Below are 27,036 nucleotides of genomic sequence, written 5' to 3' on the forward strand. Positions count from 1 at the left end.
CAGGGCCTTTGCACTGATGGCGCAGCCTGCCCAGAACTGCGCAGCCAGCTCCCTGGCCTCCGCCAAGCTCTTGCCGCAGTGTCAGCCTGTCGCCGAGGCCCACCCGACTGTTCCCTAATTCTCCCTCCCCTGTCCCCCGTCGGGTACTGCAAGCCCCTCAGATTCCCCCTACTCTTTCACCAAGCACTCGCTATCACCTCCCACAGCGCTGTGACGACAGGAGGCCAGGGCCGGCGTTGTGGTGTAGCAGGTAAAGCCACCGCCGGTGACACTGGCATCCTGTATGGGCGTCAGTGCTTGTCCCGGCAGCCCCACTTCTGATCCAGCTCCCTGCTAATGCGCCTGGGAAAGCAGTGGAAGATGGCCCAAGCCCTTGGGCCCCTGTACCCATGTGGGACACCCAGAGGAAGCTCCTGGCTCCTGGCTTCTGCCTGGCCCAGCCCTGGCCTCTGTGGCCATCTGGGGAGGGAACTAGCAAATGGAAGACCTCTCTCTCTCTGTCTCTCCCTCTTTGTGTCTGTAACTCTTCCTCTCGAATACATAAATAAAATCTTAAAAAAAAAGATACAAAGTAGGTGATACGGTGACACAGTAACACAGCCTCTGAAGGGGGGGGGTGAAACCAGCGAGAAGGGAGCAAACTCCTGGAGGCAGGTGTCCGGGCCCTCACCCTGCTCTTGATCCAGGGTGAACCTGACCTCCCCTCCCACCCCCCGCCCCGACTCGGCAGAGTCTCTGTGCCTCCACGATTCAGCACCGGGCTGGGCTGGAGAAGGTGAGACTCGGACAAGTTGTTGAGTTAAACCAAAGCTTCGCTCCGAGCCCGCGTGTGGGCGGGGCTGCCTCGCCTGCCCTGGGGTGCAGACCTGGGAAAGCTGCTCTGCCTACAAACCTCGATCCTGCACCCCTTCCTCCACTGCCCCAGGACGCCGAGAGCCAGCGTGGCTCTTCCTGGGAAAGCAGGGAGGCAGGCGGGGGCACCTTATGCAGCCTGAGCTAGACTGCCCCGTGTGAATTCCAGCTTTTCCATGCTGAGCCTTAGTTTTTCCATCTACAAAATGGGCCTGTTGATAGCATCTCCGTAAAAGGTGGTCAAATTACAGTGAGTCAGTGCATGACACAGAAGGCGTGCTCAGGAAGCACAGCTAATAATAATAACAACAACAACAACAACAACCGTCTGTGCTGAGTGTGCATGGACCCGCCAGGCCAGCCAAGCACGACTCAGCGATACGTCACTTCCCACCCCGACATCTAGAGACTTGGGCTGACAAAGTCACCTAGCAAGTGACCACAGATCCTGAAACCCCACCTCCCTCCCCACGCAGCCCCTGCAGGCCAAGCCCACCTGAAAGACAGGGCCTCCAGCTGGCTGGAGAGAGAGGGTCCTGTCCTGTCCCACCCCCGCGGCCCAGGATGCCCCAGCCCCACCCACCTCCCCCTGCGTGGAGTTGTTCGAGGACACGCCCAGCGCGTGGGTGGCAGGTGCTTTGGGAAGAGACGGATCTCATCAAGGTAACAACAGAACAGCAAATTCCACCTGCAGGGCCCCGCTGAGCCGGAACCCCGCCCTCCGGAGCCGCTCAGCGTGTGTGTGTGCGTGTGTGTGTGTGTGCATGTGAGTGTGTTATTTCTGGCAGGCTGTGTCCCCCCAGGTGCGCAGGGTGAGTGTGTGTGTGTGCGTTATTTCCAGCAGGCTGTGCCCCCCCGCCCCCAGGTGCATGGGGTGTGTGAGTGTGTGTGCATGCGTGTGTGTGTGTGTGTGTGCGTGTGTGTGTGCGTGCGTGTGAGTGTGTTATTTCTGGCAGGCTGTGTCCCCCCCCAGGTGCACAGGGTGTGTTCGTATGTGTGAGTGCGTGTGTGTGTGTTTGTGTGTGTGTTATTTCCAGCAGGCTGTGCCCCCCGCCCCCAGGTGCATGGGGTGTGTGAGTGTGTGCATGCGTGTGCGTGTGTGTGTGTGTGCGTTATTTCCAGCAGGCTGTGTCCCCCCTGCCCTCAGGTGCGTGGGGTACGTGTGTGCGTGTCTGCGTGTATGTGTGTGTTTGAGTGTGTGTGTTATTTCCAGCAGGCTGTGCCCCCCGCCCCCAGGTGCATGGGGTGTGTGAGTGTGTGTGCATGCGTGTGTGTGTGTGTGTGTGTTATTTCCGGCAGGCTGTGTCCCCCCATCCCCAGGTGTGTGGGATGTGTGTGTGTGCCTGTGTGCATGTGTGTGCATGTGCGCGCGTGTGTGCATGTGTGTTATTTCCAGCAGGCTGTGTCCCACCTCCCCACCCACAGGTGCGCAGGATGTGTGTGCCTGTGTGCCTGTGCCTGTGCGTGTGCGCGCACGTGTGCATGTGTGTTATTTCCGTCAGGCTGTGTCCCTCCCACACCCGCCCCGGCAGGTACCATCACGATTTTGATGGGGAACTCCTTCAGGCCCCTGTCCCTCGGGGAGTCAAAGACCACGGGCAGCGCCTTGTGTGGGGCCTGGGTGTAGCCGATCTCCATCTCGTCCTGCATGGAGAGAGGGAGGGAGGGGGAGACCGGGCAGGAGGCTCAGCCCACGGCACCGGGACGGGGTCGGAGAGCCCTCCAGGCTCTCACCCTTGCGGGCAAGAGACCCTTGACCCCAGCAAGCAGAGCCTGTCGCAGCGGGGGGCCGCCGGGAGCTTGCTGCGCACTTTCACTCCTGCTCCTGCTGGTGCCGGGGCCCGCAGGGAGGGAGACCCGGCCCTGTCCTTGAGAGCCAGGAGGCTGGGCAGTGGGCAGTGTTAGCAGGTGGGGGGGTCTGTGGGGACCCAGATGTCCTGGGGGGAGGGCTGCAAGGCCAAGGCTGGGAGGCCAGCGAGGGCAGCGCCCCCTCCTGCTCCCCCCGAGGGGCCAACCCCTGTGGTGGGAAGTGGGTACAGGGGAGCTTCAGACAGGAACCGAGTGTGAATCCTGTCCCCTCCACAGGCGGGCGGGGGTGGGACTGGACCTGAACGCGATTCTGAACCAGGGCTACATGGAGCCATCGGGGATTTCCGTCCTTGTGGGTCAGAGACAAGGGCTCAGCGGCCACTTCACACAGCTCAGCCCAGCATGAGGGTGGAGGGACAGGGAGGCGGGAGGGCAGGTGATGGAGGCGCTGGGAAGAAGAGGGAGGGGCAGAGCCGCTGCTTGCCTCAGGCACCTGCTCCGCTGCCCATCCAGCCCTCTGCTGTGGCCTGGGAAAGCAGCGGAAGATGGCGCGAGTGCTCGGGCCCCTGCACCTGCGTGGGAGACCCGGAAGAAGCTCCTGGCTCCTGGGTTCCACCTGACCCAGACCCAGCCACTGTGGCCATTTGGGGAGTGAGCCAGCAGATGGAAGACCTCTGTGTGTGTGTGTGTGTGTGTGTGTGTGTCACCTGTCTTCAAAATTAAATAAATAAATGATAATTTTTTTTTTAAAGAAAGGGCAGCGTCCCCGCGGGGACTGTGAGCTGGCATCGCGGCTGACCTGGGGGGGGGCGGGGCGCGCACCTGCATCCACTGGTCGTCCATGTTCTGCTCCTCGGGGCACACGGTCAGCTTGCACCTGGCTTTCTTGGCCAGCGCTGCCACCGACTTCAGGAAGTCCTCATTTTCCAAAACCCTAGGGAGAGAGGACAAGCGGCTCCTTGGGGCTCTGGATTTTAGAGTTCGGGCCCCAGGGTGGGGGGTGGGGGGTTTAGGGGCCCGCGCAGGCGCTCTGGAGGCGGCTTCGGCCTGAACAGAGCCCCCTGCTGGGTTGGTCCCGTCTCCCTGAGCCCTCATCAGCAGGAACCTTGCTGGGAGGGCACCGGCCCGGCCAGGCCACAGGGACAGCCCTGGGGTGGCAGCCCAGCCTCACCGGCTTCCGGCCTGCGTCCTGGCCAGCAGGGTCCCAAGCAAGCCGGAGGCCCTCAGTGGGTCAAGGTCAGGACCAAGACTCTCCCGTTCCCGCGCGCGAGCTCCCAGCTGGGCTCCGGGGCCTCACCTGCACACGTACACCTCCTGAGGCGGCTGGGTGTTGGGGGTCATGATCCAGGGGGCCACGCGGAAGGTCACGCGGTCTTGGAAAACCAGGGCTGCAGGGAGCTCCTGCGTGGGAGGGGCGGGGCGGGGCAGGGGGGTGTCACAGCACGGGGTGGGGGGCAGCACCGCCCGCCTCCCCAGCCCGGCCCCCGATCTGGGCTGCAGGCTTGGCCTACCGGGTTGGACGTGTCCAGCAGGGAGACGCAGAGAGAAATGAGCCCCGGGAAGCCGGCGTCGGGGAAGGAGAGGCCCTCGGCGTAGAAGTCGGTGTGGTGCTGGCCGGCGGGCAGCTCCAGGACGTGAGATGGCTGCTGGGGCCCCAGGACCACCCGGTACCTGGACAGCGGCTGGCTGCCTGGGGAAGAACCGGCGAGGCTCAGGCCCACAGGCCTGGTGCCGGGGCCTCCTCGTTGTCCCCACGCTGGGCACCCCGTGTCATCTCCAAGGGCCCTCATAGCGCAATCCAGCTGGAGCCTCCCCCAGGACCAAAGCCGCAGCTGGGACATCGCTCCCCTGGCTGGGGGTCCAGGGTCGGGAGCGCCAGAGCCGTTCCTAACTTTATAGGAAGTCCAGTGCACATCAATTTTTCATTCATTCATTCTGGAGCACCTGTTCCCGCCAGGGCTCAGGAGAGACCTCGGGTAGGAGTAGGGGAAACCCGGGGTCAGAGTCCTCACCCTGCCCTGCGGAGCACACAGGTAGGTAGAGCGGAACACAGACTGCCCATGCAGTGATACAGGAAGCCCCGCGGGCTTCCTGGAGGAGGGGATGCCTGGACTGAGGCATGAAGGGGGTCTGTCACGGAGTCTGGAGTTGGAGTGAGCCCTGGCTCTGCAGAAACGCCACCATGGCCTCTCCCACCTCCCTCGGCGTGGTGGCCATGGTCCGTACCCGCCTGATCTGCCCCCCATCCCGTCCTCTCTCTCCACCCTCGCCCACCAGGTTGGCCCTTGCACACTGGGCTCCAGTCTCACCGGCCTCCTGCCTTGCTCAGGGCCTTGCAGCTCTGTCCCCTCCCCGGGGTGAGCGTCAGGTCGCTCCTGCGCCTGCGTCCGCCCAGAGGCCTCCTCGTGGGGGAAGCCTGCCCTGACCACCCCCTCCACACCACGCCACGCCTTTATCCATCTTCCCTCCCAGCCCCCCACGCGGCCCCGGCAGGTTCGTGGCTCCACGCCTGTGCCCGGAGCTCAGCAGCAGGCGCTCCTGAGCTGCCAGTTACAGCTGTCTCTGATTGGCAGAATGTTCCAGAACAAGTGTCATGCAGTCACCTTGCATTCAAAAGTCTCTATGAGCAAGAGGTGTGTGTGAGGCTGAGAGAGAGAGAGAGAGAGAGAGAGATTGATTGCGAGAGAACAGTGACAAGCGTCTCCCTTCTCAAGGAAGCGGACAGAGGTGTTTCTGTCTTGCTCGCTGCTTGCCCCTTGTTCTTGGAGCCTGGCACACAGTAGGTGCTCAGGAATTCCTCTCGGAGCAGGTGTTTGGAGAGGCGGCACCCCATTGGCTGGGGCAGGAAGGGGAGGAGCCCGGGGCGACTCACGGGTGGCCTGGAACACCCTCACTTTGTCCATCTCAGACTTGGCCACGTGGAGCACCAGCTGGTGGGTGGCAGAGAAGTTCTTGGGGGTCGTCGTGCTCAGGGTCACCAGGGACATGTCCTTCAGGTCTGGGGCGAGAAGGAGGCGGCCTGAGACCCCAGGAGGCCCGGGGCTCGGGTCCGAGGTCTGCCGACACCTGGGGAGAACTGCCGGCCCGCCCCATGCCTCGGTTTCCCCGTCTGTGCAGCTGGTGTCGAAGGTCAGAGGAGTCAGTCCTCCGGAAGGGCTCAGGGCGCGCGGGCTATGCGGCGGGCTCTCAGCTTGACCCAAGACCGGAAGTTTGGTTTTGGCAGCGGCCAGGGCATGGAAGAAGGCGCCCGTGGGAGACGTCAGGAGACGCAGCCGCGGCGCTTCCCCGACTGCTGTGTGACCTTGGGCGGGTCATCTGCCTTCTCTGGACCTTGGCCCACCGCCTCACCTATCACCCGCACAGGTTCACTCAGCCTGACTTCAGGCCGAGCCTTTACCTCCGTGGTCCCACACGTCCTCATCCTCGCAGTCCCTGCAGGACGCCGTCGGGTGGTCTCTGTCACAGTTCACCAGCAAGATGGCGCCCTGCCCGCGAGGGCCCCACGTCCAGGAGCTCTGCGGGCACGGGGGAGACGGGCGCACTGAGGACCCGGCCGCAGCCCCTCCCCCTCCAGCTCAGCAGCTCACCGGCTCTCAGGGTGGATTTGTGCTGCCTCCAAACAGATCCACCCAAAATGCAGACGGGGAGCCCAGGGCACTAACCCTGGGGCTTCAGGGACGCTCTCCAACGCCCTCGAGGACTGCAGGTGAGCGGTGGCTGTGTCCCGTCTGCAGCCCGGGCCACGGTCTCCCCGCCCCCAGCTCCTACCGCTCCCCTTCCCGCACCGTCGCTCACTTCCATAGGCACCACCCCGGGTTCTCACCTCTCCCCCCCAGTTGTTAGGCGGGGGTGGGGAGTGGGGATGGGGGTCGTTCTGGGCCAGAGGGCAGGGGTGCCACAAATGCTCTGTGCGGGGCTAAAGTCCCCGTGGCGCGGGACAGCGCCTGCCCTGAACCCACAGTCGATGGCAGTGCGACCCTGAGAAAGAGATGGGAAATTACTAAACCCAGATGGTGCCGGAGGTGCGAATTTTCTGTTTTCTCCCTAAATTGTATTTCTTTACAATTAACAGGGGATGCCGCCTTTCACCCCGTTGCCACAAGGGGGCGCGCTGGGCGAGCCCAGCGGAGCGCCCAGGCCCCTTGCGGGTTCGGAGGAGATGGTTTGGTACCTGGCCTCTCGCGGCTCTGGTGGGCTTCGCTTTGCCAGTGCGGGAGACGTCGGCGCGCAGGGACAGTTCTGAAATCCCACCGAGGAAGGGGAGAAGGTTGGTGAGCAGACGGAGCGGGGGCATCCACCCTGGCCCCAGACGGCCAGGCCCTTTCCCCAGGGTGGGGACCCCTCTCCCTGTCCGTCAGAGGAGAGGCAGTTTCATGAACCCCACCCCCACCCCGCCCGCCCCTGTCCCCACAGCCTGGCTGCCACTCAGCACAGCAGAGCTCCTGGGGCCACTGTGCCATCAGCTGGACCCTGCGTGCCTGGTCCCTGCCCCCGCCCCCGAGTGGGGCTTCCTAGTGGAGCTTGGAAGGATTTTAGCCCCTCCCCCTGCAGCCCTGGCCTGGTGGTGGCCATGCCAGCCCCGCCCGGCTGACAAGGCCGGTGTCACATGTCAATCCTCCCTCATCAGAATGCGCCATTCCCACAACCCAGGCCCCTGCGCCCCACGGCTTAGCCCTGTGACCCTGGCCCACATCAAATGGACCCTGATGGCCTCTCAGACACCATGGCCACGGGCAAGGGGCTTGTGGAGAATCCGTGGAAAATGCCTGTGTGAAGTGACTCTGCATTCCAGACATTTCTGATACCAAAAGAAACTTTCAATTCTATTTGCTGGCCAGCGCCACGGCTCACTAGGCTAATCCTCCACCTGCGGAGCCAGCACCCCAGGTTCTAGTTCTAGTTCTAGTTCTAGTCCCGGTCGGGTGCTGGTTCTGTCCTGGTTGCTCCTCTTCCAGACCAGCTCTCTGCTGTGGCCCGGGAAGGCAGTGGAGGATGGCCCAGGTCCTTGGGCCCTGCACCCCATGGGAGACCAGGAGAAGCACCTGGCTCCTGGCTTCGGATCAGCACAGCGCACCAGCCGTAGTGGCCATTTGGGGGGTGAACCAACGGAAGGAAGACCTTTCTCTCTGTCTCTCTCTCTCTCTCTCTGTCTAACTCTGCCTGTCCAAAAAAAAAATTCCATTTGCCATGATCTGTCCCGGGTGACCCTGTATCAGAGCAGCAGAGGGCGGCTGGGGCTTCCAGGTTCTTCACTAACCGGCTGCATGGCCTTGGGCAGGTCTGTTTCCCTGTCGTGCCTCAGTCTTCCCATATGGAAAATGGGATCATAACCGCACCAGTTCCGTTACGTTGCTGGAAGGACTAAATGTGCAGCCCCTGCAGTGATGCAGTGATGCTGTAGTTGTTGAAATGCGACCGCGGAACACGGAGCGGTTCTGTGCTGCGCATGCGCACACACCCGGGTAGGGACCGGCAGGAGACTCGGACTGAGATGAGGTCAGGGTTTAGAGCTTCCTGTTTGTTTGTTTGTTTAGAGAAAACGATTAAACAAACACACGCCCAGGACCGTCCTGACAAGAGGGATTTGGGGAATGGATTTGGGGAATGCTGGTCTCCGCTGCATGAAATAACCACCCACTTTGCAAGAATTAGTCCTTCATTTGCATCATCTTGAAAGGCAGAGAGAGGGAGGGGGAGAGAGAGAAAGGGAGAGAGAGAGAGAGAAAGGAAGAGAGAGAGAGAAAGGGAGAGAGAGAGAGAAAGGGAGAGAGAGAGAAAGGGAGAGAGAGAGAGAGGGAGGGGGAGAGAGAGAAAGGGAGAGAGAGAGAGAAAGGGAGAGAGAGAGAGAGAGGGAGGGGGAGAGAGAGAAAGGGAGAGAGAGAGAAAGGGAGAGAGAGAGGCGGGGGAGAGGGAGAGAAAGGGAGAGAGAGAGAAAAGGAGAGGGAGAGAGGCAGAGGGAGAGAGAGAGAGAGAGGGAGGGGGAGAGAGAAAGGGAGAGAGAGAGAGGGAGAGAGAGAGAGGAAAGGAGAGGGAGAGAGGCGGGGGGAGAGGGAGTGAAAGGGAGAGAGAGAGAAAGAGAGAGAAAGGGAGAGAGAAAGGGAGAGAGAGAAAGGGAGAGAGAGAGAAAGGGAGAGAGAAAGGGAGAGAGAGAAAGGGAGAGAGAGAGAAAGGGAGAGAGAGAGAAAGGGAGAGAGAGGGAGGGGGAGAGGGAAAGAAAGGGAGAGAGAGAGAAAGAGAGAGAGAAGAGGGGGAGAGAGAGAGAGAGAGAGGGAGGGAGGGAGGGAGGGGAGAGAGAGAGAGAGAGGGAGGGAGGGAGGGAGGGGAGAGAGGGATCTCCCATCCGCTGGTTCACTCCTCAGATGCTCGCCACAGCCAGGAGCCAGGAGTGCCACCTGGGTCTCCCATGCGGGTCGCGGGGCCCAGACACCGCAGCCATCACCCGCTTCCCTCCCAGGCGCATCGGCCAGAGCTGGACTGGAGGTGGAGCAGCCGGGCCCGGACCGGCGCTCTGATGTGGGATGTGGGTGTCCCAAGGGGCGCCTGCCCCGTCACCTGCTCTGGTTGTAAATACTTGAGGTGTCGCAAAGGTGTAGAGGCTCAGACGTTGATAATCCACACGCCCTCCCTGGTCAGAGAAACAGACCGGAAGCTGCCCCGGGAAGCCCCACCGATGCCCCCCACACTGGCTGCCTGCCTCAGGGGCTCGCTGGCGGGGACGGAGCACCTGTTGGCCGCTGTGCGTGAGTGGCCCGGAGCTGTCCTCCCCACACTCCGCGTAAAGACCCCAGCTGCGGCTTCTTGGGGAGAGGGCCCTGGCGGTCACTTACCGACTCCGGTGAGGTAGAGCAGAGCTTGGACCGGTGTCGGCTTGGATCCGTAGTAGGAGATGCGCACCTGTAGGTCAGCAGGAGACCGCTAGTGACTTCTCTGAGTCAGTCAACAAACACCCACTGGCCCCTGCTCTGTGTCTGCTCCGGAGGGGCCGCGGGGACGGCAGGGTGGGCTAGAGCAGTCCCAGGCTGTGGGCTGGCGGGGGCGGGGCAGACAGCTCGAGTGACTGATGCTGGAGAGGAGGCTCCCGGGGGGCGGAGCTGGAAGGAGCCCTCTGCGTGGGGGGTGGGTCAGTGAGACCCCGGGGGTGGCAGCAGGGCTCAACAGCGGGGGGTCGAGCCCAGGAGCAGCCGTAGCGAGCGGAAGGACCCAGGTTCCGGGCAAGGCCAGGTCCACTGGGCGTTCGGGAGCAGGTTGGTGGGGGGCGGGGGCTCTCCGGGGCACGGCCACCTCTCTGCTCTCCCCACCTTCAGTCTCCCCCACTGCCAGCAGCGGGGTCTTCCTGAAGCCCCTGGGCCTCGCTGCCCGCCGAGGACACTGGGAAATGGGCCCTGTTAACAGACCTACTGTCGCAGCTCCTGTGTCCCTGACTTCCTGTTTCCCCAGCCTGGGTCTCCCATCTCCTCATCCGGGGTGGGCACAGGGCCGCCCCTCTACATAGCTCTTGCTCCTCTTCCCCTCTCTCAGGCAGGGTTTTTGTACCAGCCTTCCGATTGCCACTTCTTCCAGGAAGTTTTCCCTGACTGCACCTCAGTGGGTGACAACTTCGTGCCTCCAGAGAGGAGCCTGTGTGGCCTTAGAGGAGCAGGTGGCTGTTGGCCCCGCTCTCTGGGAGCTCCCCCCCCAGCCAGACCCCATCTCTGGCCAAAGGCAGTGTGGCAGGCTGGACGGTGACAGACCCATTCCTGTCCCTGACCCCTGTGACTGCGACCTTACTTGGGTTAAGGACCTGGAGATGAGCTGGTCATCCTGCTCGGTGCAGGTGGGCGAGGGTCCTCGTGGCAGAGTGGGGAGGGGGCTACTCGGGGAGGGGAGGCAGGATGCAGCTGCCAGGCAGAAGATCCCACAAGAGCGACTGGGGAGAGGCCCCGAGACCCCCTCCAAGGGTGAAACCCAGGGCCCTGCTGTCCACTGGGACCGCCCAGCACTGCCCGCTTTGCAGTTCAACTTGTGGCTGGAGTATCCTGGTACCGTGGGAGCGCACCAGCCCGGAAAGTCTGGTTTGTAGCCACAAGCAGAGAGCCCGAAGTATGCCCCGCCCAGGTGTCAATCAAACACCCTTCATGAGCCTCATGGCCATGTCACCCGTCAACGCTCTCAAGGCTCGGGGACAGAAGCCCCCAGCCGGGAAGGGGGGGGGGGCACGTGCTGTCCACGGCCCCTCCCCCAGCCCCGGGACCGCAGGCTTCCATCAACTCTGCTCCCTGTCTCTGCCTTGTGCTTCCCGCCTGGCCACCACCGTGACCCAGCGACACAGCCGCAGGTCACGGAACGCTGGAGCCACCAGGAGGCGGGCCGGGGCCAAGGACCCAGGGCCCCTGGAGTCTCCAGTGCGAGCCTGGCCCTGCCAAGGCCCTGAGAGCTGGGGGAGGTTCAAGTTCGATGCAGGACAGAGTGCCCTGGGGCCATCTGCCTGCACCTGAATTATCTCACACACACGTGCACACACATGTACACACACGTGTGCACACGCACGTGCACATGCACGTGCACACACACACGCTCATCAGCCCTGGCCCCACGAGGACCTCGCCTGGGCACGTGCTCCTTAAACACGTGCTGTGTGGATGAACTTCGCCAAGACCTTGGCCTCCATGGGCTCCGGGCAGCCCCAGGTGGGTGTCGGCGAGGACGCTGTGGCCGGGGCCCCCACGGCTGCCACACTCACCTTGTGGTCGTCTGTGAAAGTGCTGACGGCCGTCATGCGCACCGTCACCTCCAGCCCCGGCTCCAGGGGCCACTTAGCGGAGCCGCTGGGTTTCTTCTTGGCTGGGGGGCCGTGGGCCACGTCCACGAGCACCCCTGGGGAGGCACTGATGCCAAAGGCCGTGCAGTCCTCGGGGGCGGAGCTGCGGGCGAGACGGGGGAGGGAGGGCAGCGGCCCCGTGGGAGAGGGCCTGGCCCACCTGCTCTCCCCAGCGGGCGCCGCCCCTTCCCACAGGTGCAAACCCCAGGCCGCGGGAGACCTCCGAGGTGGTGCGCTGCCGCAGTAGGAGACCCAGGCTTGGGTTTCTGACCAGGGAACCACAAGGGACTCGGTTTGTGTCGTCCGCAGTCCCTAATTTGTGACAATTTGTTACAGGGTGGGGAGTAATTAACCCACCCTCCATCTCGGGACCTCAGACAAAACCCTGCTTGGAAGACAGGAACCATAAACCCCCGAACCCAAAGCAGACTCTGCCCAAGGAAAAGCAGGTGACCTGCTCTAGGGCTGCCACTTGCGAGGCCACACCTCTCACTGGAGTGCCGGTTCGAGTCCCGGCTGCTCCGTTTCCAATCCAGCTCCCTGTTAATGCGCCTGGGAAAGCAGCAGAGGATGGCCCACGTGCTGGGGCCTCTGCACCCACGTGGGCGACCCGGATGGAGCTCCTGGCTCCTGGCTTGCGTCTGCCTCAGCCCTGGCTGTTGCGGCCATCTGGGGAGTGAACCAGTGAATGGAAGATCTTTCTTTCTCTCTCCCTCTCTCTCTGTTCTGCATTTCAAATAAATACATAAACATTCAAAATATTCAGAAAAAATAAAGGTCAGCAGCCCGTTTGTGCCATGTCGTGAAAATACACAAACGTTGTCACAGCTCAAGCACAAACGCCGTGGAGTTGAATCACGACGGCTCCAGCCATCCGTCACAGAGCGCTCTCCCTCTGGAAACTCAGCGTCTGCCCGTCTGGTCGCCCCCCGGGCCACTGCGGGCTCGGCGCCTTCGCCCATCCTGACAGCCTTGCCCGCTGCCTTCGCAGGGAAACCCACAGCGGGCAGTCAGCTGGTCACCTTTGTCAGCACGCCCGTTCGCCTGCATTTGCACATCGCCCTGGGGTGGGGCGCTGGGAGTCCCATTTTGCAGCTGGGAAAACCGAGGCTTGGAGAAGCAGTGGCTGGCACCAGCTCCCCCGCGGCCTCACTGCCCCTTTCTCTGCACCCCGCGCTGTGACGCTGCACACCCCTGGCTGGGGCCCGCATCGGGCTCTTCCCCAAGGACCAGCGGCCCCCAAAGTAAGGTCCTCGGAGTAGCAGCCTCAGCCTCGCCTGGGAATGTGTTGGAAACGCAGACTCTCGGGCTCCCCGCAGACCTACAGGACTGGGGACCCTAGGGGTGGCGCCCGGCGATCTGGGCTGTGACACGCTGCCCAGGTGACCCTGACACACCCGCGGGGGTGCGCAGGGCCGCCGGACAAGATGCTAATGGGAGTTCTTGAATTGCCCTGACTTGGAGGGGAAGCCGAGAGAAGTGTGAGTGGGCGTCTGTGCCTCGTCGTGACATTCTGTCCCCACCAGGGGGAGCCACACAGGTGGGCGGAGAGGAGGAAGCCCAGAGGTGACACAGCTGGAAGGTGGGGGTGGGGCCAGGAGCTCGGCCACAGTTGGGGTTCAGTTGGCGGGTAACCGGGAGCTGCGGGAGGTTCTGCAGGGGGGAGCGGCACAGCCCAAGTGTGTCCCGCGTGGAATAAACTCGAAGCTCGGGAAGCGGGAGGAGGCGAGTTTGGGCTGCTGGGGATGTCCCAGGAGCAGCGGGGAAGAGGCGGGGTCCTGATTCAGACCCCTGCTGAGTCCCGCCGTGGGGCGCTGTGTGGTGCGGCACAGCCTCCTTGGCCACCATCGCTGCTCGGCACCAGACCTGGTGTTAAGGGCTTCGCACACGTCTCCACCTGTGTCCCCGGGACAACTATGCCGCAGCTGTTCTGCCAGCCCCTTCTACAGATGCAGAAACTGAGGCTGGAGAGATGCGGGCTGAGACCTACTGTGTGCCTGGCCCTGTGCTCCCGGCGTCTGGCTGAGCCTTCCCGGCGTGGGTGTCCCTCCCCCATGATACAGACAGCACAGCGAGGCTCTGTCCCCCGTCAGCCGCACAGCGCAGCAGCCATGGGGCAGGGGCCCAGCCAGACCCCGCCTCTGCGGACAAGGCCCCAGCTGAAATGCGCCTGCGTGGGCAGCGGGCAGGGAGCCAGCAGGGTGAGGGAGGGGCCCTGCTGGGGAACCATGTGGGTGGGCCAGGCTGTGTGAATGGGGGCAGGGCTGCAGGCCAGGGCACCGCCCGGTGCAGCTGACAGGTGCAGCGCCCGCGGGCTCTGAGGTCAGAGGGTGGGGGCCGATGGGAAGGCAGCCATGGCCCCAGGGTTTTAAAGCAAGAGGTTACTGGGCAACACATGGGCAAGGGGCGTGGCTCACAGCGGACTCGGGGCTCTGGAAAGTTCTCTCCTCTCCCCTCCCGCCCCTGTTGAATCCACCCCACGCCCCGGAATGGGGCTGTTTAACCAGAGAAGGCGGGGGAGGCTTCTTCCAGCAGGACCACGGAACAGGACAAGACCACGCCCTTGTGAGGGTTAGTGGTGTGCTCGATCTTGCTCTCTCTCTCTCTCTCTCTCTCTCTCTCGCCACCACTCCCCCCGCTATGCCTCCCCCCTCCCTCTCAAGATAACTGAGCGCCTTGTATGTGTCCAGCATTAATGGAGTTCAAAGGTCAACAAGACCCTATGCTTAAGTTTAGCGGTCTTTCATTCACTCAACAAACACTTAAAGAACAGCTACTATGTGCCAGGCACAGCCCCCCACCCCCACCCTGCCACTGGATCAGTCCATCAGCAGGTGCTCACACACCCCCCATGTCACCTTGTGCTGGGGACACAGGCAAGCTGGAGGGTCTGGGGTCCCCCAATTCCTTCTGCAGCAGCATGTGTGCCCGCCTGTCCCCTCAGCACAGGCCGGGGTCTTCCCACCTGCCTCCAGCCTGGTGCCCACACTGAGGGTGGTCCCCTGCTTCCCGGGCTCAGGGAGACGGCCAGCACCAGCACTGGCAGAGAGTGCAAATCCCCCTCCCCTGCAGGCACAGCAACGAGACCCACCCAGGGGCCCACTCAGGGTCACTGCAGGTGCCCCTGGTCCCACCCTCAGGGGACATGGTCCTGCAGCCTCTCCCAGGATGGGGAGTGGCAATGACCTTGAGCTGTTGCCCACAAGCTGTGTGACCTTGACCTAGCCACGACCCTCCCTGCTCGGCACCCGGGAATGATGTGGACGTCTCAGGTCTCCTGGTGGCTGTGAGGCTCCGAGGGCCCACGCAGGACGCTGCTGGGACAGGGACAGTCACTTCCAACGGAGGGGCCGCCCAGCCTGTGCCCGGGGGGCGCCTGCGGGCCGGGGTCGCCTCCGCAAACCCAGCGCCTTTCTGCTCAGGTGCCTCCGAATATCACGCAGCCGCCCGGCCAGACGGACTTGAGAGAGGCCCTTGTTCCCTGCCAAAGCCTGGAAGCTCACTGCCTTGGTGCCGAGCCACTGGTCTCACAAAGCCCAGTGCCGGGACAGAGCTGGTGCCGGGCAGGCCTCTCCGGCGCCACAGCCCACGTGGACACGCCCTGCGTTTCCTGCAACAGGGGAATGAACCAGGGGCTCCCGGAACAGTGGGAAGAGTGAGCCTGGGGACCACAGGGCCACAGCACACGCGCCAACGTGCCAAGTCCGCTGGGCTTCCTTGAGAGGGGTGGAGCGAGTGGCCGGAATCTCCAGTGCACCCCCCGCCCCCACGCCTGGGCCAGGAGGGGAGACTGAGGCTCAGAGGGCGGGGCCCGGCGGGGAGGCGGCCGCCCGGGAGAGCGACTCTGAGCCCTGAGATCTCTCCTTTGGCCGTTTTGCCTGGTGCCCAGCTCTTAAACCTGGGCTGGGGGTTTCTCCCGGGCGGGGGCACCCCTGTGTCACAGCCCGGCTTCCTCTCTGTTGCCAGCCTCCAACATCCTTCCTCGGCCTGGGCACCTGCTGTCTCGGGACCCACGACTGCCAGCAGGAGGCGCCCCGTGTGTGTCGGCGGCCACGGCCACTCCCGCAGCCTTGCCCGGAAACCACACTGCTCTACCAGACCCTGGAACCCAATCTCGGCCACACTCAGCAGCGGGTGTTGATTCCCCCATTTCAGAGATGGGTAAACTGAGGCCCACAGACCCTAGCAGACCTGTCCACGCTCCTGGGATTACACTGCGCAGTCTCCTGTTGGGGAGCGACTGGGCGGAAGGGGAGGGCCCGCCGGCCTCCGTGCTGTGTCCCCCGTGCTGTGGGGGCTGGAGGAACTCTGCCCGGCCGGGAGCTGTCACCGCGCTGGGGGACGCAGGTGAGTCTGAAGCCCGTCTTAGTTTGATGTTGGCAGGTGTTTTGCCTCGGTTTACTCATCCCTGTAATGGGTATGCTGATGCTGTTTGCCTTGCAGAGCCTCTACAAGGGTTAGAATCCACACCCAGCCGTGGGCACGAGGCCTCCCTGAGCCCTGGCCGGGTGGATCTTGCTCCCAGGTCAGCAGGCCGTTGTGCGCATGTTCCCACGCGGGGAGCGGCCGAGCAGAGCTGGGAACGGACGCAGCTGGTCAGAGCAGCTCTGGGGGCAGTGCCCCTACCCCACCGTCTGCTCCTGCCGCTGGGAAACCAGCCCTGGGGGGGCAGAGAATGGCCGGGCAAGGCAGGGGCACACGTGGGGGATGTCGGAGGCCGTGCGGAGGGGGTGTGGCCTGCCCCCCCCCCCCGCCCCGCGCCTTTGGGAAGAGTGACAGCAGCCCGGGAGCGCGCGGGGCACTGGCTGGGGCCGCGTTAGGAGTGGTCGGGAGTGGTGGAAGGGCTGGCCAGGGACACAGGAGGGCCCTGGGGCCAGGCCGCCGGGTCTGAGTCCTGCTTCCCCCACGCGCGGGCTCTGTGGCTTCTGGTCGGTCCCCTCGCCTCACCAAGGCTCAGTGTCCCCTCCTGTCCGGCGGGAATGGCAGCATCGCCTGCCCCGTCAGCCGCTGTGACGGGAGGTGCGGGGGGACAGTGACAGCGCTCAATACCGGGCCCCAGGGGGAGGAGGAAGGGTTCTGGGGCGGCCGAGACCTCGGGGAGCCCCACCCTTCCGGTGCCTCCTTGCCCAACTTCCCCCCCGCTCCCTATCCTGACAAAGCAGCAGTGACCTGGACCTGGCAGGACTGAACGGAGGGCTAGCCTGGGCACGCCGTTGGGAGCCTGGGCTAGCTCTGGCCCCTCCGTCCCCTCCTGCAGCCTCAGGGCTTCTTCCTTCTCTGGCTCAGTACCCCCTCCCCTGCCCCGGCCCTGGGGGAGCAGACACTGCTGACTGCATGCTGCTAAAGACAAGGCCCCGGGCACCCCCGCGGGTACCATGTGGCCCACAGTGCCCGACCTGGGATGGGGGGAGCCAGCACGGCCACCACGGAAGCCAGCAAGGACAGCAGCGGTGGCCACACGCACTCCCAGGAGTTCCTCCTCTGACTTGCGCAACCCAGAGCCTGGCACAGGGTTGGCACCCAGTAGGTACTCAACTGGCATTTCTGAATGAATGAATGAATGAATGAACAATTAGCAGGGATGCGCCCAGCCCTGAGCTACATACTCATGAAACATTTTCACTTTTTTTTCTCACTGAACCCTGAACCCCTTATAAAGTAGGAATTGTTCCCATTTCAGAGATGGGAAAACTGAGTCAGTTGCCCAAGGTCACCCAGAGCGCCAGGGTTTCCTCCTCAGTCTCTCCCATGCCAGCGCCTGTCTCGTGTCTCCCTCAGCTACGGAGAGATGTGGGGTAACAGACACATTGTGAACCAGGTTTGGGTGGGAAGCCCAGGTCCCAGTCTTGCTTCTGGGGCACCACTGCTGTGTGACCCTAAGTTTCCATTGTCTCAACAGCGAGAGGGGCGTAGCTCTGACTACTCCCCAGCAACGGCTCACGTGTGGTGAGGCCCCCCGCGGAGCCGCATCTGCCCATGACCGAGAACCCACTGCCATGAGCCGGCACCTCCCAGGGCTGCACTGGCCTTATCTCTCCAGCTGTGCCGGAGCCGGAGCCAGGAGAATGCTCCAGGCTGGCAGCACCGGCTCATGCAGCATCACGCCCGGCCCCAAATCCCGGAGGCCCCGTCTCACCCCAGGACGTCGAGCTGAGTGGCGGTGCCCAGCACACACACGGCATGGGTGGGCTGCTCCGGGGCCACGCGGATCACCGTCCCCTGGGCCATCGTCCTCGCGGCTGCGTTCGCCCGTGGGTTGGTGGCTTTATACCGCCCAGCGGAGGCCGTGAGTCAGCACCTGTGGTGTGCCGGCGGCCGCCCAGCCCCTCCCCACTCGGGTCCTGCGGGCTCCCAGTCCCCCTCTGCCCTGGGGCTTCCCCTGGGAGCCCCGATGGGTGCCCCTGGGATAGGCTGCGGGCCCGGAGGGCCTGGCCACAGGGGTGGGCTCAGTCCTCTTGCCCCTGCCCCTGCCTTGGGCCATGAACACCTGGATCCCGTGCACCTGTGCCTGATTACGCCAAGCGGTGTCAGAGGAAAGAAGGCAAGACAGGCGGGGAGAGGTCACAGCCCAGGCCGAGGCGGTGGCCGTGGCCTCACAGGCCGACACCGGCCAGGCGTGGGACCCGTCTCCCGGCTGGGCTGCACGCGACCGCACAGCATTCTGGGTGTTTTCCCTGTGCGGGGCCCGGGTGCGCTTCACACGCACCAGCTCCTTGCCGTGAGCCCCTCCCCCATTCCGTCCTCCCAGCAGCTCGCCGTGGTCAGTTATACCCATTTCACAGAGGGAGAGACTGAGGCACAGAGCGGTCACACAGCTAGAAAGTGGCAGAGCCAGAATTTAAACCAAAGGTGCCTGGCGCCAGAGTGTGAGGGCCACGAGCTGCCTGTCCCTGCGGCAGAGTCGTCCCAGTGCCGGGTACGCAGGTGGTGCTGTTGCGACCCAGTTTACAGAGGGAAACATCGGGACTCAGCGAGGCAGAGTAACCTGTCCGAGGTGCCCAGCTACTGAGCGCCGGGGCCTCTGGTGTGCGCCCCACCCCGCCTGCCTCGGGGCCCTCTCTGGGTCACAGCGCTGGGCGTCGTGAGGACAGGGCAGGTCCAGATGGGGAGCCCCGGGGGAGGCCAGGGGATGAGCACCGAGTGTTTGCGGGTTGCAAATCCTGTTTGTGTTTTTGTTTGTTTGCTTTGGCGTGAAGTGAAGAATCTGCTCATTCATACAAGCGGGGCCGTGAGACCGGGCAGGCTCGGGTCCGAGTCCTGGTGCTCGCCGGTGTGCCTGTGGGCTGGGCCTTCACCCCGTGCTCCTGCCATAGACGAGGCCAGCAAGGCTCAGAGAGGGTAAACACCACCCAGGGTCCCACAGCCCCACAGCAGGGGGCCAGGACCTCACCCACCTGCCCTAGCTCAGCCGGGGCTTGCTTGTTTCTGTTGCCTGATGCCCTGATAGGTCCACAGGACTTCCTGCACACAGTAGGTCCAAGAAGCCCAAGTTCTCTGGCTGTGTGCGTTGGAGCCGCTGGGAGTCTCCAGTGGACAGTGGCAGGAAGCCCGAGTCAGGAGCCAGAGCTGGGAGGGCCCGAGCGCTCAGACGCCTGCTTCCCACGTCTGCGTTCCTGGGTTCGAATCCCAGCTCTGGCTCCTGACTCCGGCTTCCTGTGGGTGCAGATCCTGGAGCAGTGATGGCTCAAGTGCTTGGGCGCCTGCCACCCCCTGGGAGACCTGGATGGAGTTCCTGGCCCCCAGCGTTGGCCTGGCCCCGGCCCTGCTGTGGGGGGCTTTTGGAGTGTGGAGCAGCAGTAGAGAGGTCTTTCTGTCTGTGTGCCTGTGTGTGCAGCCACGGAGCAGCCACGGCGTGTGCGGGCAGAACGCCAGGACTGCTGTGTGACCAGGGAGGGTGCAGGTGAGGGATGACGGGGGTCGGGCCGGGGTGGGGCCGTGGGGGAGGTGAGAAGCGGCAGGTTCTGGACATTTGGGGATGGTGTAGCCCCCAGGATGTGAAGAGGGGCTGGATCCGGGGTGGGGGAGGTGGAAGGGAAAGAGAGGAATCCAGGAGCCTGCGCCCCAGGAGGGACAGAGCTGCCCCAGCTGAGCCTGGGGCTGCGGGAGGGGCAGTGGCGGGCAGAGAGGGGAGTGGGAGTTGGGTTCCAGCCGGGGCAAGCGTGAGTCAGTGCCGAGATGCCCTGGAGGGCCGCGGGACACAGAGTCTGGAAATCAGGAGACAAGACCAGGCAGGAAGTGACTAGAAGTCAACACCTCCAGTTCCCCTAGGGACTGAGGGTGGATGGAGAGGGACGGCGGCCAAGGGATGAGCCCCAAGGCCTCCGCCGAGACCCAGAGCGAGCACCCACGAGGGGAGACAAGGCAGGATCTGTCATTATCTGCTGTTCTCCGGGGGCAGCGAAAACCCAGGTTTGTAAAACACACACACACACACACACACACACACACACGGAGAGCAGGTGCACCATGGGTAGACGCACACTTGGCAATAGGCTTTGATGGGCAGGAGCCAAGGGCAGTGGAAGAAAAGGCAGCTGGGCCCAGCGCTAGTGCGGACCCACATGCACCTGGGGCTCCGGCTGTGTCATCGCGCGGCTGCTCCCTATTGGTGGGTGCTCTGACTGTGTCATTGCACGGCTGCTCCCTATTGGTGGGCGCTTTGGCAGCGGCATCGCGCAGTTGCTCCCTATTGGTGGACGCGGCAGCAGTTACCAAGTTCTCGGCGTCCTCAGCCGTGCTGAGAGGCGTTCCCTGGGCGCCGTCTGCTTGCAGGGCCTCTCTGCAGTCCCTGGCGGAGCGTTCTGATCCAGCCACAGCGACCTTCAGTGTCTGCCCCTGCTGGCCCTGGGAGCAGGCCGTGTCTGTCTCGGCTGCACCCCCAGTGCCTGAACGGGTCGTCGCTGCTCCCCGGATGTTGGTGGCTCAGACGCCAGCCCGCCACGGGGAAAGCAGGGGTGTGCTCAGGGCTCCCAGGACCCACGGGGCACTTGGGGTCCTGCCGGCCGGACACCCGAGCTGCCCTCCGGGACTGACCTGGCCACCTGCACCAGGTGCCTGTGGGGACGTCATCCGGGGGCAGGACTCGGGGCTGGGGACAGGGCCAGGCTGTGTTTGGAGTACTTTATTGTTTAGTTTTGCCCATTTGTGGTCTTCGTGTTGTAAATGAAAACTCTGTTCACAACCTACTGATTAACTTATTTGAGAGGCAGAGAGAGAGAGAGAGAGAGAGAGATCTCCCCTCCACTTGTTCACTCCCCAGAGCCTGCGCTGTCTGGGACGGGGCTGGGCTGAGTCTGGGTGCCAGGGACCCAGCCACCCGAGCCGCACCTGCTGCCTTGCAGGGGGTGTGTTAGCGGGATGCCGGGATCAGGGGCCGAGCCAGGACTGGACCCAGCGCTCGGAGCGGTCACGCAGGCATCCCCAGGGGAGGTTTACAGGCTGCACCCCGCACCCACCCTCCCCGGAGGCTCTCTGCCCCCTTGAGGCTTCTTTCACTCAGCACCGAGTTTGTGTGAGGTTCGTCCTGGCGACGTGGGGGCCACAGGCCATGAGTGGTTGCTCCTTGCTGACATCCCCCGCCCCCGTGATCCAGAACTGGGCTGTGGCCGCTGCTGGGGGTGAGGGGCGTTGGCGTCTGTTCTGGATGAGCCCACCAGGGCGGCTCTGCGGATTCACGCCTCCCCAGCACGGCTTCCCCAGCGTCTGGAGGTCACCCACCCCCACCCCCAGGAGCAGAATTTCTGGCACAGCCTTCGGCTGGTTTCAACTTTGCTGCGTAGCAAGAGACTGGTTTAGCAAGAGACTGGTTTTGAAAGCGATCGCACCAATGCCATCTCCGGCCGCAGGGATCTCTTCATCAGGTTAAAAACACCGCTTCCCATTCTCAGCCCCACCCCCTTTTAAATGACTATTGGCTAGGGAACGGAGCTGTGGCATAGCAGGTAAAGCCGCCGCCTGCAGTGCCGGCATCCCATATGGGCTCTGGTTGGAGTCCCGGCTGCTCCACTTCTGATCCAGCTCTCTGCTGTGGCCTGGGAAAGCAGTGGAGGATGGTCCCTGCACCCACGTGGGAGACCTGGAAGGAGCTCCCGGCACTGGCTTTGTCCCGGCCCAGCTCTGTGTGTTGCTTTGCCTCACTTCCCTGCTCGGCTGTGAGCTTCGCGGAAGCAGGCTCCGCCCCTGCTCTCTCCCAGAGTCAGCCCCTGGGCCAGACACTCGTAGGGAGCTTTGTGTCCTTGTGAAACAGGTGCGAGGCCCACCAGCTGCCTGGAGAAGGGTGGACAGGGTACCTGACGGAAACGGAAGAATCAGCGCTGGCCGGGTGCTACGGTCTGCCAGGCACGGCTTCTGTCCTCGCCGGACCCAGAGGGAAGCCTCGCTCCCGTCCTACAGGTGAGCAGACAGGCTCAGCCGCGGGAAGTCTCTCACGGGTTTCCCAGCAAGGTGGCCGAGGGTGCTGAGGGTCTGGGTCCCTCTAAAGGCCCCCGTACGGTGGGAATCACCTTGGCTGCCTGCCCTCTGGCGGGAGAACTGGGGCACCGACTCTTTCCCTCCTCACATCGGCTGCTCGGAAGCTCAGAGTGTAATCCCAAGCTCCACCACGTGCAGTGGTTTGATCCTCGTGGTCATATGCGTCTTTATTCTGCTGTTTAACCACCAGTGTGCTGCTCAACTCCCTTCAGGAATGTGTCAACGGAATCAAAATGCAGCGAGCTGAAAGTAAATAAATCTGATGGCTGCACCGCTGCCCAGCGCCCTCTGGGGCGGGGATCCGCAGGTCAGAGCTTCTTTCTGACCGGTGCCGCCCCGCCCTGCCCCGCCCCGCCCATCTCCCTGCTCACCGGGGCCCTGGGAACTGCCCGGGCAGCCCTCATTTCTGAGTGAGAAGCAGATAATTCACACGACCTGCAGCCTCCCAGGCTGCTGACTCGCATTTGCAGACCCAAGAAGGTTCCAGAAAAGGACCCCGATCTCCCTAACGCCGGCCCCAGCTCTTCCCAGGCAGCTCCGCTTCGGGGTCGTGGCTCCGTGGGGGTTTCCCTGCGTCCCTGCAGGGCTGTCGGGGCTGGAACCCTGGGGCGCCTGAGCCTCGGGTGCCGGCGACACCCTCGGGGCACGGAGAGCCCAGCCCTTCTCCCGCCCCAGGCCTGATGGACGCTTGCCCCTGCTTGTCTCAGCCTGAGTCTCAGGGGAGCGGCGGCTGGCACACCACAGGGGCAACCAGGGGACACCCACACACCTGCCTTGTCAATCAAGCAGGGCTCCTCTGCAGCCCGACCTCTCATGCGTCCAGCTGCAGCTCAGACAAAGGTTTATCGTCCAGAAAAAGTGGGCAAGAAGGGGCTGGCGCTGTGGGCTGAGGACCTGAGTCCCGGCTGCTCCACTTCCCACCCAGCTCCCTGCTGATGCGCCTGGGGAGGCAGCGGAAGACGGCCCGAGTGCTTGGGCCCCTGCACCCACGTGGGAGACCCGGATGGAGTTCTGGACCAGCCCTGGCCATTGTAGCCATTTGGAGGCTTGAGCCCGTGGATGGAAGGTCTCGCTCTCTCCCTCTTTGTCACTCTGCCGTTCAAGTAACGAACAACCTCAAGCAAAGAGAAAAGGTAGGCAAAAGTCTCCGTGGGTGGCCATGTGGAAAACCCAAGACCACGGATCCAAACACAGCTGCCCTTGGCGCTCTGGGCCGGTCACCCCGCCCCGGTTTGCTGGGTGCCTGGCACTGGGCCCAGCAGCTCCTTGGACAGTCTGTGCCCCTTCACGGCAGGACCGCACCCTGGGATGCACACTTTCTCCCGTCCCACCAACCAGGAGCACAAAGTTCAGAGAGCTTAAGTCATTCGCCAGAGTCACACAGCCGGCAAGGAGCCAAGCCCGGAAGCACACCTGCCCCAGCGGCGTGAGCGGCTCTGAGCCACGGTCATGCCACGTGGTGCCTGGGCGGTAAACATCTCATGAATTCCATGGTGTGTGCCTCAGAGTTGGCCCCTGGCTCCAGACCCATTGGCAGTGCTGTCAATCATCTGCCGTGGGCAGACCCACGTGGCTTCATCCCCACCCCACACACCTGCACCAGCCAGCGCCCGCCGCGGGAACGTTCTTCCCGGCTCTCGCTGAGCAATGCCTCACTCCTGTCTCTCCAGGAAACTGCCCATCACCGGGTCACAGGCAGACGCAGCACCTTGGGGTCCCGGGGGGAGGGGCAGACCCAGAGGAGCCTGCGGGGGCGGGGCCGGCTCTGCTGTGCCAGGGAGGGCGACTCGGAGCCCCCCCAGTGGTGACACCCGTGGAGCACAGGAACGAAATGCGAGTGGGAACTGACGCCCGCACCCTGGGTGCCTCGCCCCGGGGCCGCGGAAGACCCCTTGCTGCTCATCCGCGCTGTGGATTTGACACGGGAAGGGGGAGGGGGACGGGGTGGCTGCTGGGCCCAGGACCACACTCCCGGAGCCCCCCGCACCCAGATGCTGCCTTCTGGCCCAGGGCTAAGAGGCAGGTTCACTGTCTCCAAAGTCAACGCCTGGATGACCGTGAAGCCACACTTGGAAGAAGCAGAGCTTGGGTCCCTGCGCGACTTGGGGGGCCCTCCGGGGGAACCCTCCCCCCATCCCACCACCCGCACATGCTGTCCAGACCCGAGCCGCCTCAGACCGTCCACGGAAACACGCTTTTACTCTGCCGGCCATCGCACAGCTTTCTGTCCGTCTGCTGGAGCGGCTGGCCACTGGAGAGACCGCTTCCTCTCCAACTGGTCCTTCCCCTCCTCCCACCCGCCGCACCCTGGCACCACCATTCCCACCGTTAAAGCCAGAGCCTCCCAGGGATGCATTCTAGAGAGATCCACGAGTCTCAGAGCCCTCCAAGGATCATGATGTCAGCGTTGTTGGTTACCGCAGAAAATGAAAGCAGCCGGCGCCCCGACGGGAGAGGGCTGGGAGGCGTCACCGCGGATCCTCCTCTTAGCACGGACGCCGGGCAGGGAGGCCTGAGTTCTGCTGGACGATGCTGACTACATGGGTTTTCATTTCAGAACAAATCTGCAGATCATCCAGAAACATACAGGGGCCGGCGCTGTGGCGTAGCAGGAGAAGATGGCCCAGGTGCTTGGGCCCCTGCACCTGCTTAGGAGACCCGGAGTGTCGCTCCCCCTCTTCGTGGAGGAATGACACTAAACCCTGCGCTGTTCTTTCGTCTGCTCGGCCCTCCCCGGGTTTGCTGCTGGTTCTTCCCGGGTTGGCTACTGTCCCTTCCACCTCCGTGGAAGGGCAGTTCCCCCTGGCCACATTCCCCACTTCCGCAGGGGAGCGGCACACCGCCGGCCGGCTCTCTCGGGGGCTGCACAGGTGTTCCTTCGGATGTTCCCCTTAGATGTTCCTGGTGCATGCCGTCTCTCTCCTCCTTTATAGTCCTCCTCCGCCAATCCTAACTCGGCTGCCCACACGCCGAGTACGCTGCTCTCCAATCAGGAGCAAGTCCTACAGTTAATTGGTTGAACTGGAGGCAGCTGTGTAAAAGCTGTTTTCTTCTCTCCCAGTGCCATATTGTGGGAGAGCAGATGCATAGAATAAGTCCCAATTCCAGTAACTTATTCTAGTCCGAATTGCTCCCCACACGGAGGAAGCTCCTGACTCCTGGCTTCGGATCGGCGCAGCTCCGGCCATGCAGCCAATTGGGGAGTGAACCTGCGGATGGACGACCTCCCCCCCCGCCTCTCTTTCTCTATGTGTAACGCTGACTTTCAAATAAATAAATAAATCTTTAAAAACAAAGAGACATTATACAGTGTCTTTGTATCCATGATCGACTTCATCATAGATTGATATCAAATACATCTGGAAGTCTGGGTGCTGTGTCCCTGGGCTCTGCCTCCAAACCATCAGGGAGCCTGTGGCTTCCTGTGTCACACAGTGCATGGGACACGGCCGCTTCTCCCTGGCCGCACTGCTCCGCCGCCGTCTGACTGGTCCCCTTGTCCCCAAGCCCCACATGAGCACTTCCGGGGGTGGAGAACAGAATTCCGTACATGCAGACTACCGGGGCCTCGCCCTGGCTCCCACACCCCAGAGGCAGGGACCACCCCTCGATGGGCGGCCCCCTCCAGCTCTGCGCCCCACCCCGGAGCCCTCGGTGGGGTCCAGAGTGCAGGCATCCGGTCCCACTCGGGCCTTTGGTGCTCCGTGTGCCGTAGCGCCTTCCCCTCCTTCACTGAGACTGGGCTGAGACGCTGCCTCCGAGAAGCCTCCCGGTGACTGGTGACCATCTGGGGCAGTTCCCTATGGCTCCCAGCCCCTCGCCATCACGTGAAGTACATCACGGGGTACTTGGTGCCCAGTTTCTTCACTGACCACTTTACAAGCTGGGCTCTGGGCTCCGGGTGGACGCGTCTCTGGGGGTGGTCTCTGCTGTAACACAGGCCGTTTTGTCCCTGACACTCCCAGTAAAACTTCAACTTGTACCTGTTCATTCTTTTTAAAATATTTATTTATTTACTTGAAAGTCTGTTACACAGAGAGAGGAGGAGAGACAGAGAGAGAGAAAGAGAGAGAGAGAGAGAGAGAGAGAGAGTCTTCCATCTGCTGGTTCACTCCCCAATTGGCCGTATTGCCAGAGCTGCGCTGATCTGAAGCCATGAGCCAGGAGCTTCCTCGGGGTCTCCCACGCGGGTGCAGGAGCCCAAGCACTTGGGGCATCCTCCACTGCTTTCCCAGGCCATAGCAGAGAGCCGGATAGGAAGTGGAGCAGCCGGGACTCGAACCTGATACCATATGGGATGCTGACCCTGGACTTGTTCTTTGACTTCTGAGTGTAGCCATAGTATTTTGTCCAAAGCACAGGTAATTTTAACTTTTAAAAAAGATTAATTAGCTGGCTCCGCGCTCAGTGGCCACGCGGACGTCATCTGCAGCACACTGCTTCGTGTCCTCTCTCGCTCCACGCCACCTCCCGGTCAGTCGGGCTTATGTCCTGTTCATTCCCTTTTCACGCGTGGCCCAAGAGTCTGAGGGCTGGAGCGGCCCAGCCTGGGCGGCAGGCATCCGTCCTCCCCCGCTGTCCTCCACCACGGACAGGGTGCAGACCCGCAGAACCAGCTGGGCGCTTGTAACAGACGGAGCCCCAGGCCCAGGGATTTGGCTCGGGAGCCCTGGCTGGAGGGGGCCCAGGAACCAGTGCTTTGCGCTGCTGGGAAATCTCGCGTGCGCTGTGTTTAAAACCCACTGGCGCCGGTTCGAGTCCCGGCTTCTCCACCTCTGATCCAGCTCCTGCCAATGCACCTGGGAAAGCAGAAGATGCCAAGTCCTTGGGCCCTGCACTCACATTGGAAGACTCTCCTGGCTCCTGGCTTTGGTCTGGCCCAACCCGGTCGTTGCAGCCAATCGGGGACTGAACCAGCAGATGGAAGACCCCTCTCTCTCTGTCCCTGTAGCTCTGCCTTTCAAATAAATGAATAAAGATTTTTTAAAAACTTTAAAAAAAGATTCGCTTTTTTTTCTTTTAAGGACTACTGGGCAGCCTGTGCAATGTGCCAGTGTCAGGCAGAGTCTCAGAGGGCGGGGCCTGGTCTGCTAGATTTTAACATCTGC

The 27,036-nt window shown here is 63.0% G+C and overlaps 1 protein-coding gene across 1 annotated transcript in view; it reads right to left on the reverse strand.

The window, feature by feature from the left end:
- PADI4 (peptidyl arginine deiminase 4) overlaps positions 1-17,695 on the reverse strand; it is a 26,329-nt gene extending 8,634 nt beyond the window's left edge. Inside the window, exons 1-10 of the mRNA XM_070077042.2 lie at positions 17,595-17,695; positions 11,381-11,561; positions 9,489-9,555; positions 6,833-6,900; positions 6,059-6,176; positions 5,534-5,659; positions 4,173-4,351; positions 3,959-4,062; positions 3,484-3,595; positions 2,389-2,496 (exon numbers count right to left, since the gene is read on the reverse strand). Coding sequence (XP_069933143.2) covers positions 2,389-2,496; positions 3,484-3,595; positions 3,959-4,062; positions 4,173-4,351; positions 5,534-5,659; positions 6,059-6,176; positions 6,833-6,900; positions 9,489-9,555; positions 11,381-11,561; positions 17,595-17,686 — 1,155 coding nt within the window. The 5' untranslated portion in view covers positions 17,687-17,695. The remainder of the gene's footprint in view (positions 1-2,388; positions 2,497-3,483; positions 3,596-3,958; positions 4,063-4,172; positions 4,352-5,533; positions 5,660-6,058; positions 6,177-6,832; positions 6,901-9,488; positions 9,556-11,380; positions 11,562-17,594) is intronic.
- Between the last annotated feature and the right edge of the window lie 9,341 nt (positions 17,696-27,036).

The sequence above is a fragment of the Oryctolagus cuniculus genome, chromosome 7 (assembly GCF_051225735.1).
Source record: "Oryctolagus cuniculus isolate XC-2025 breed Fujian yellow rabbit chromosome 7, ASM5122573v1, whole genome shotgun sequence".
Classification (NCBI taxonomy): domain Eukaryota; kingdom Metazoa; phylum Chordata; class Mammalia; order Lagomorpha; family Leporidae; genus Oryctolagus; species Oryctolagus cuniculus.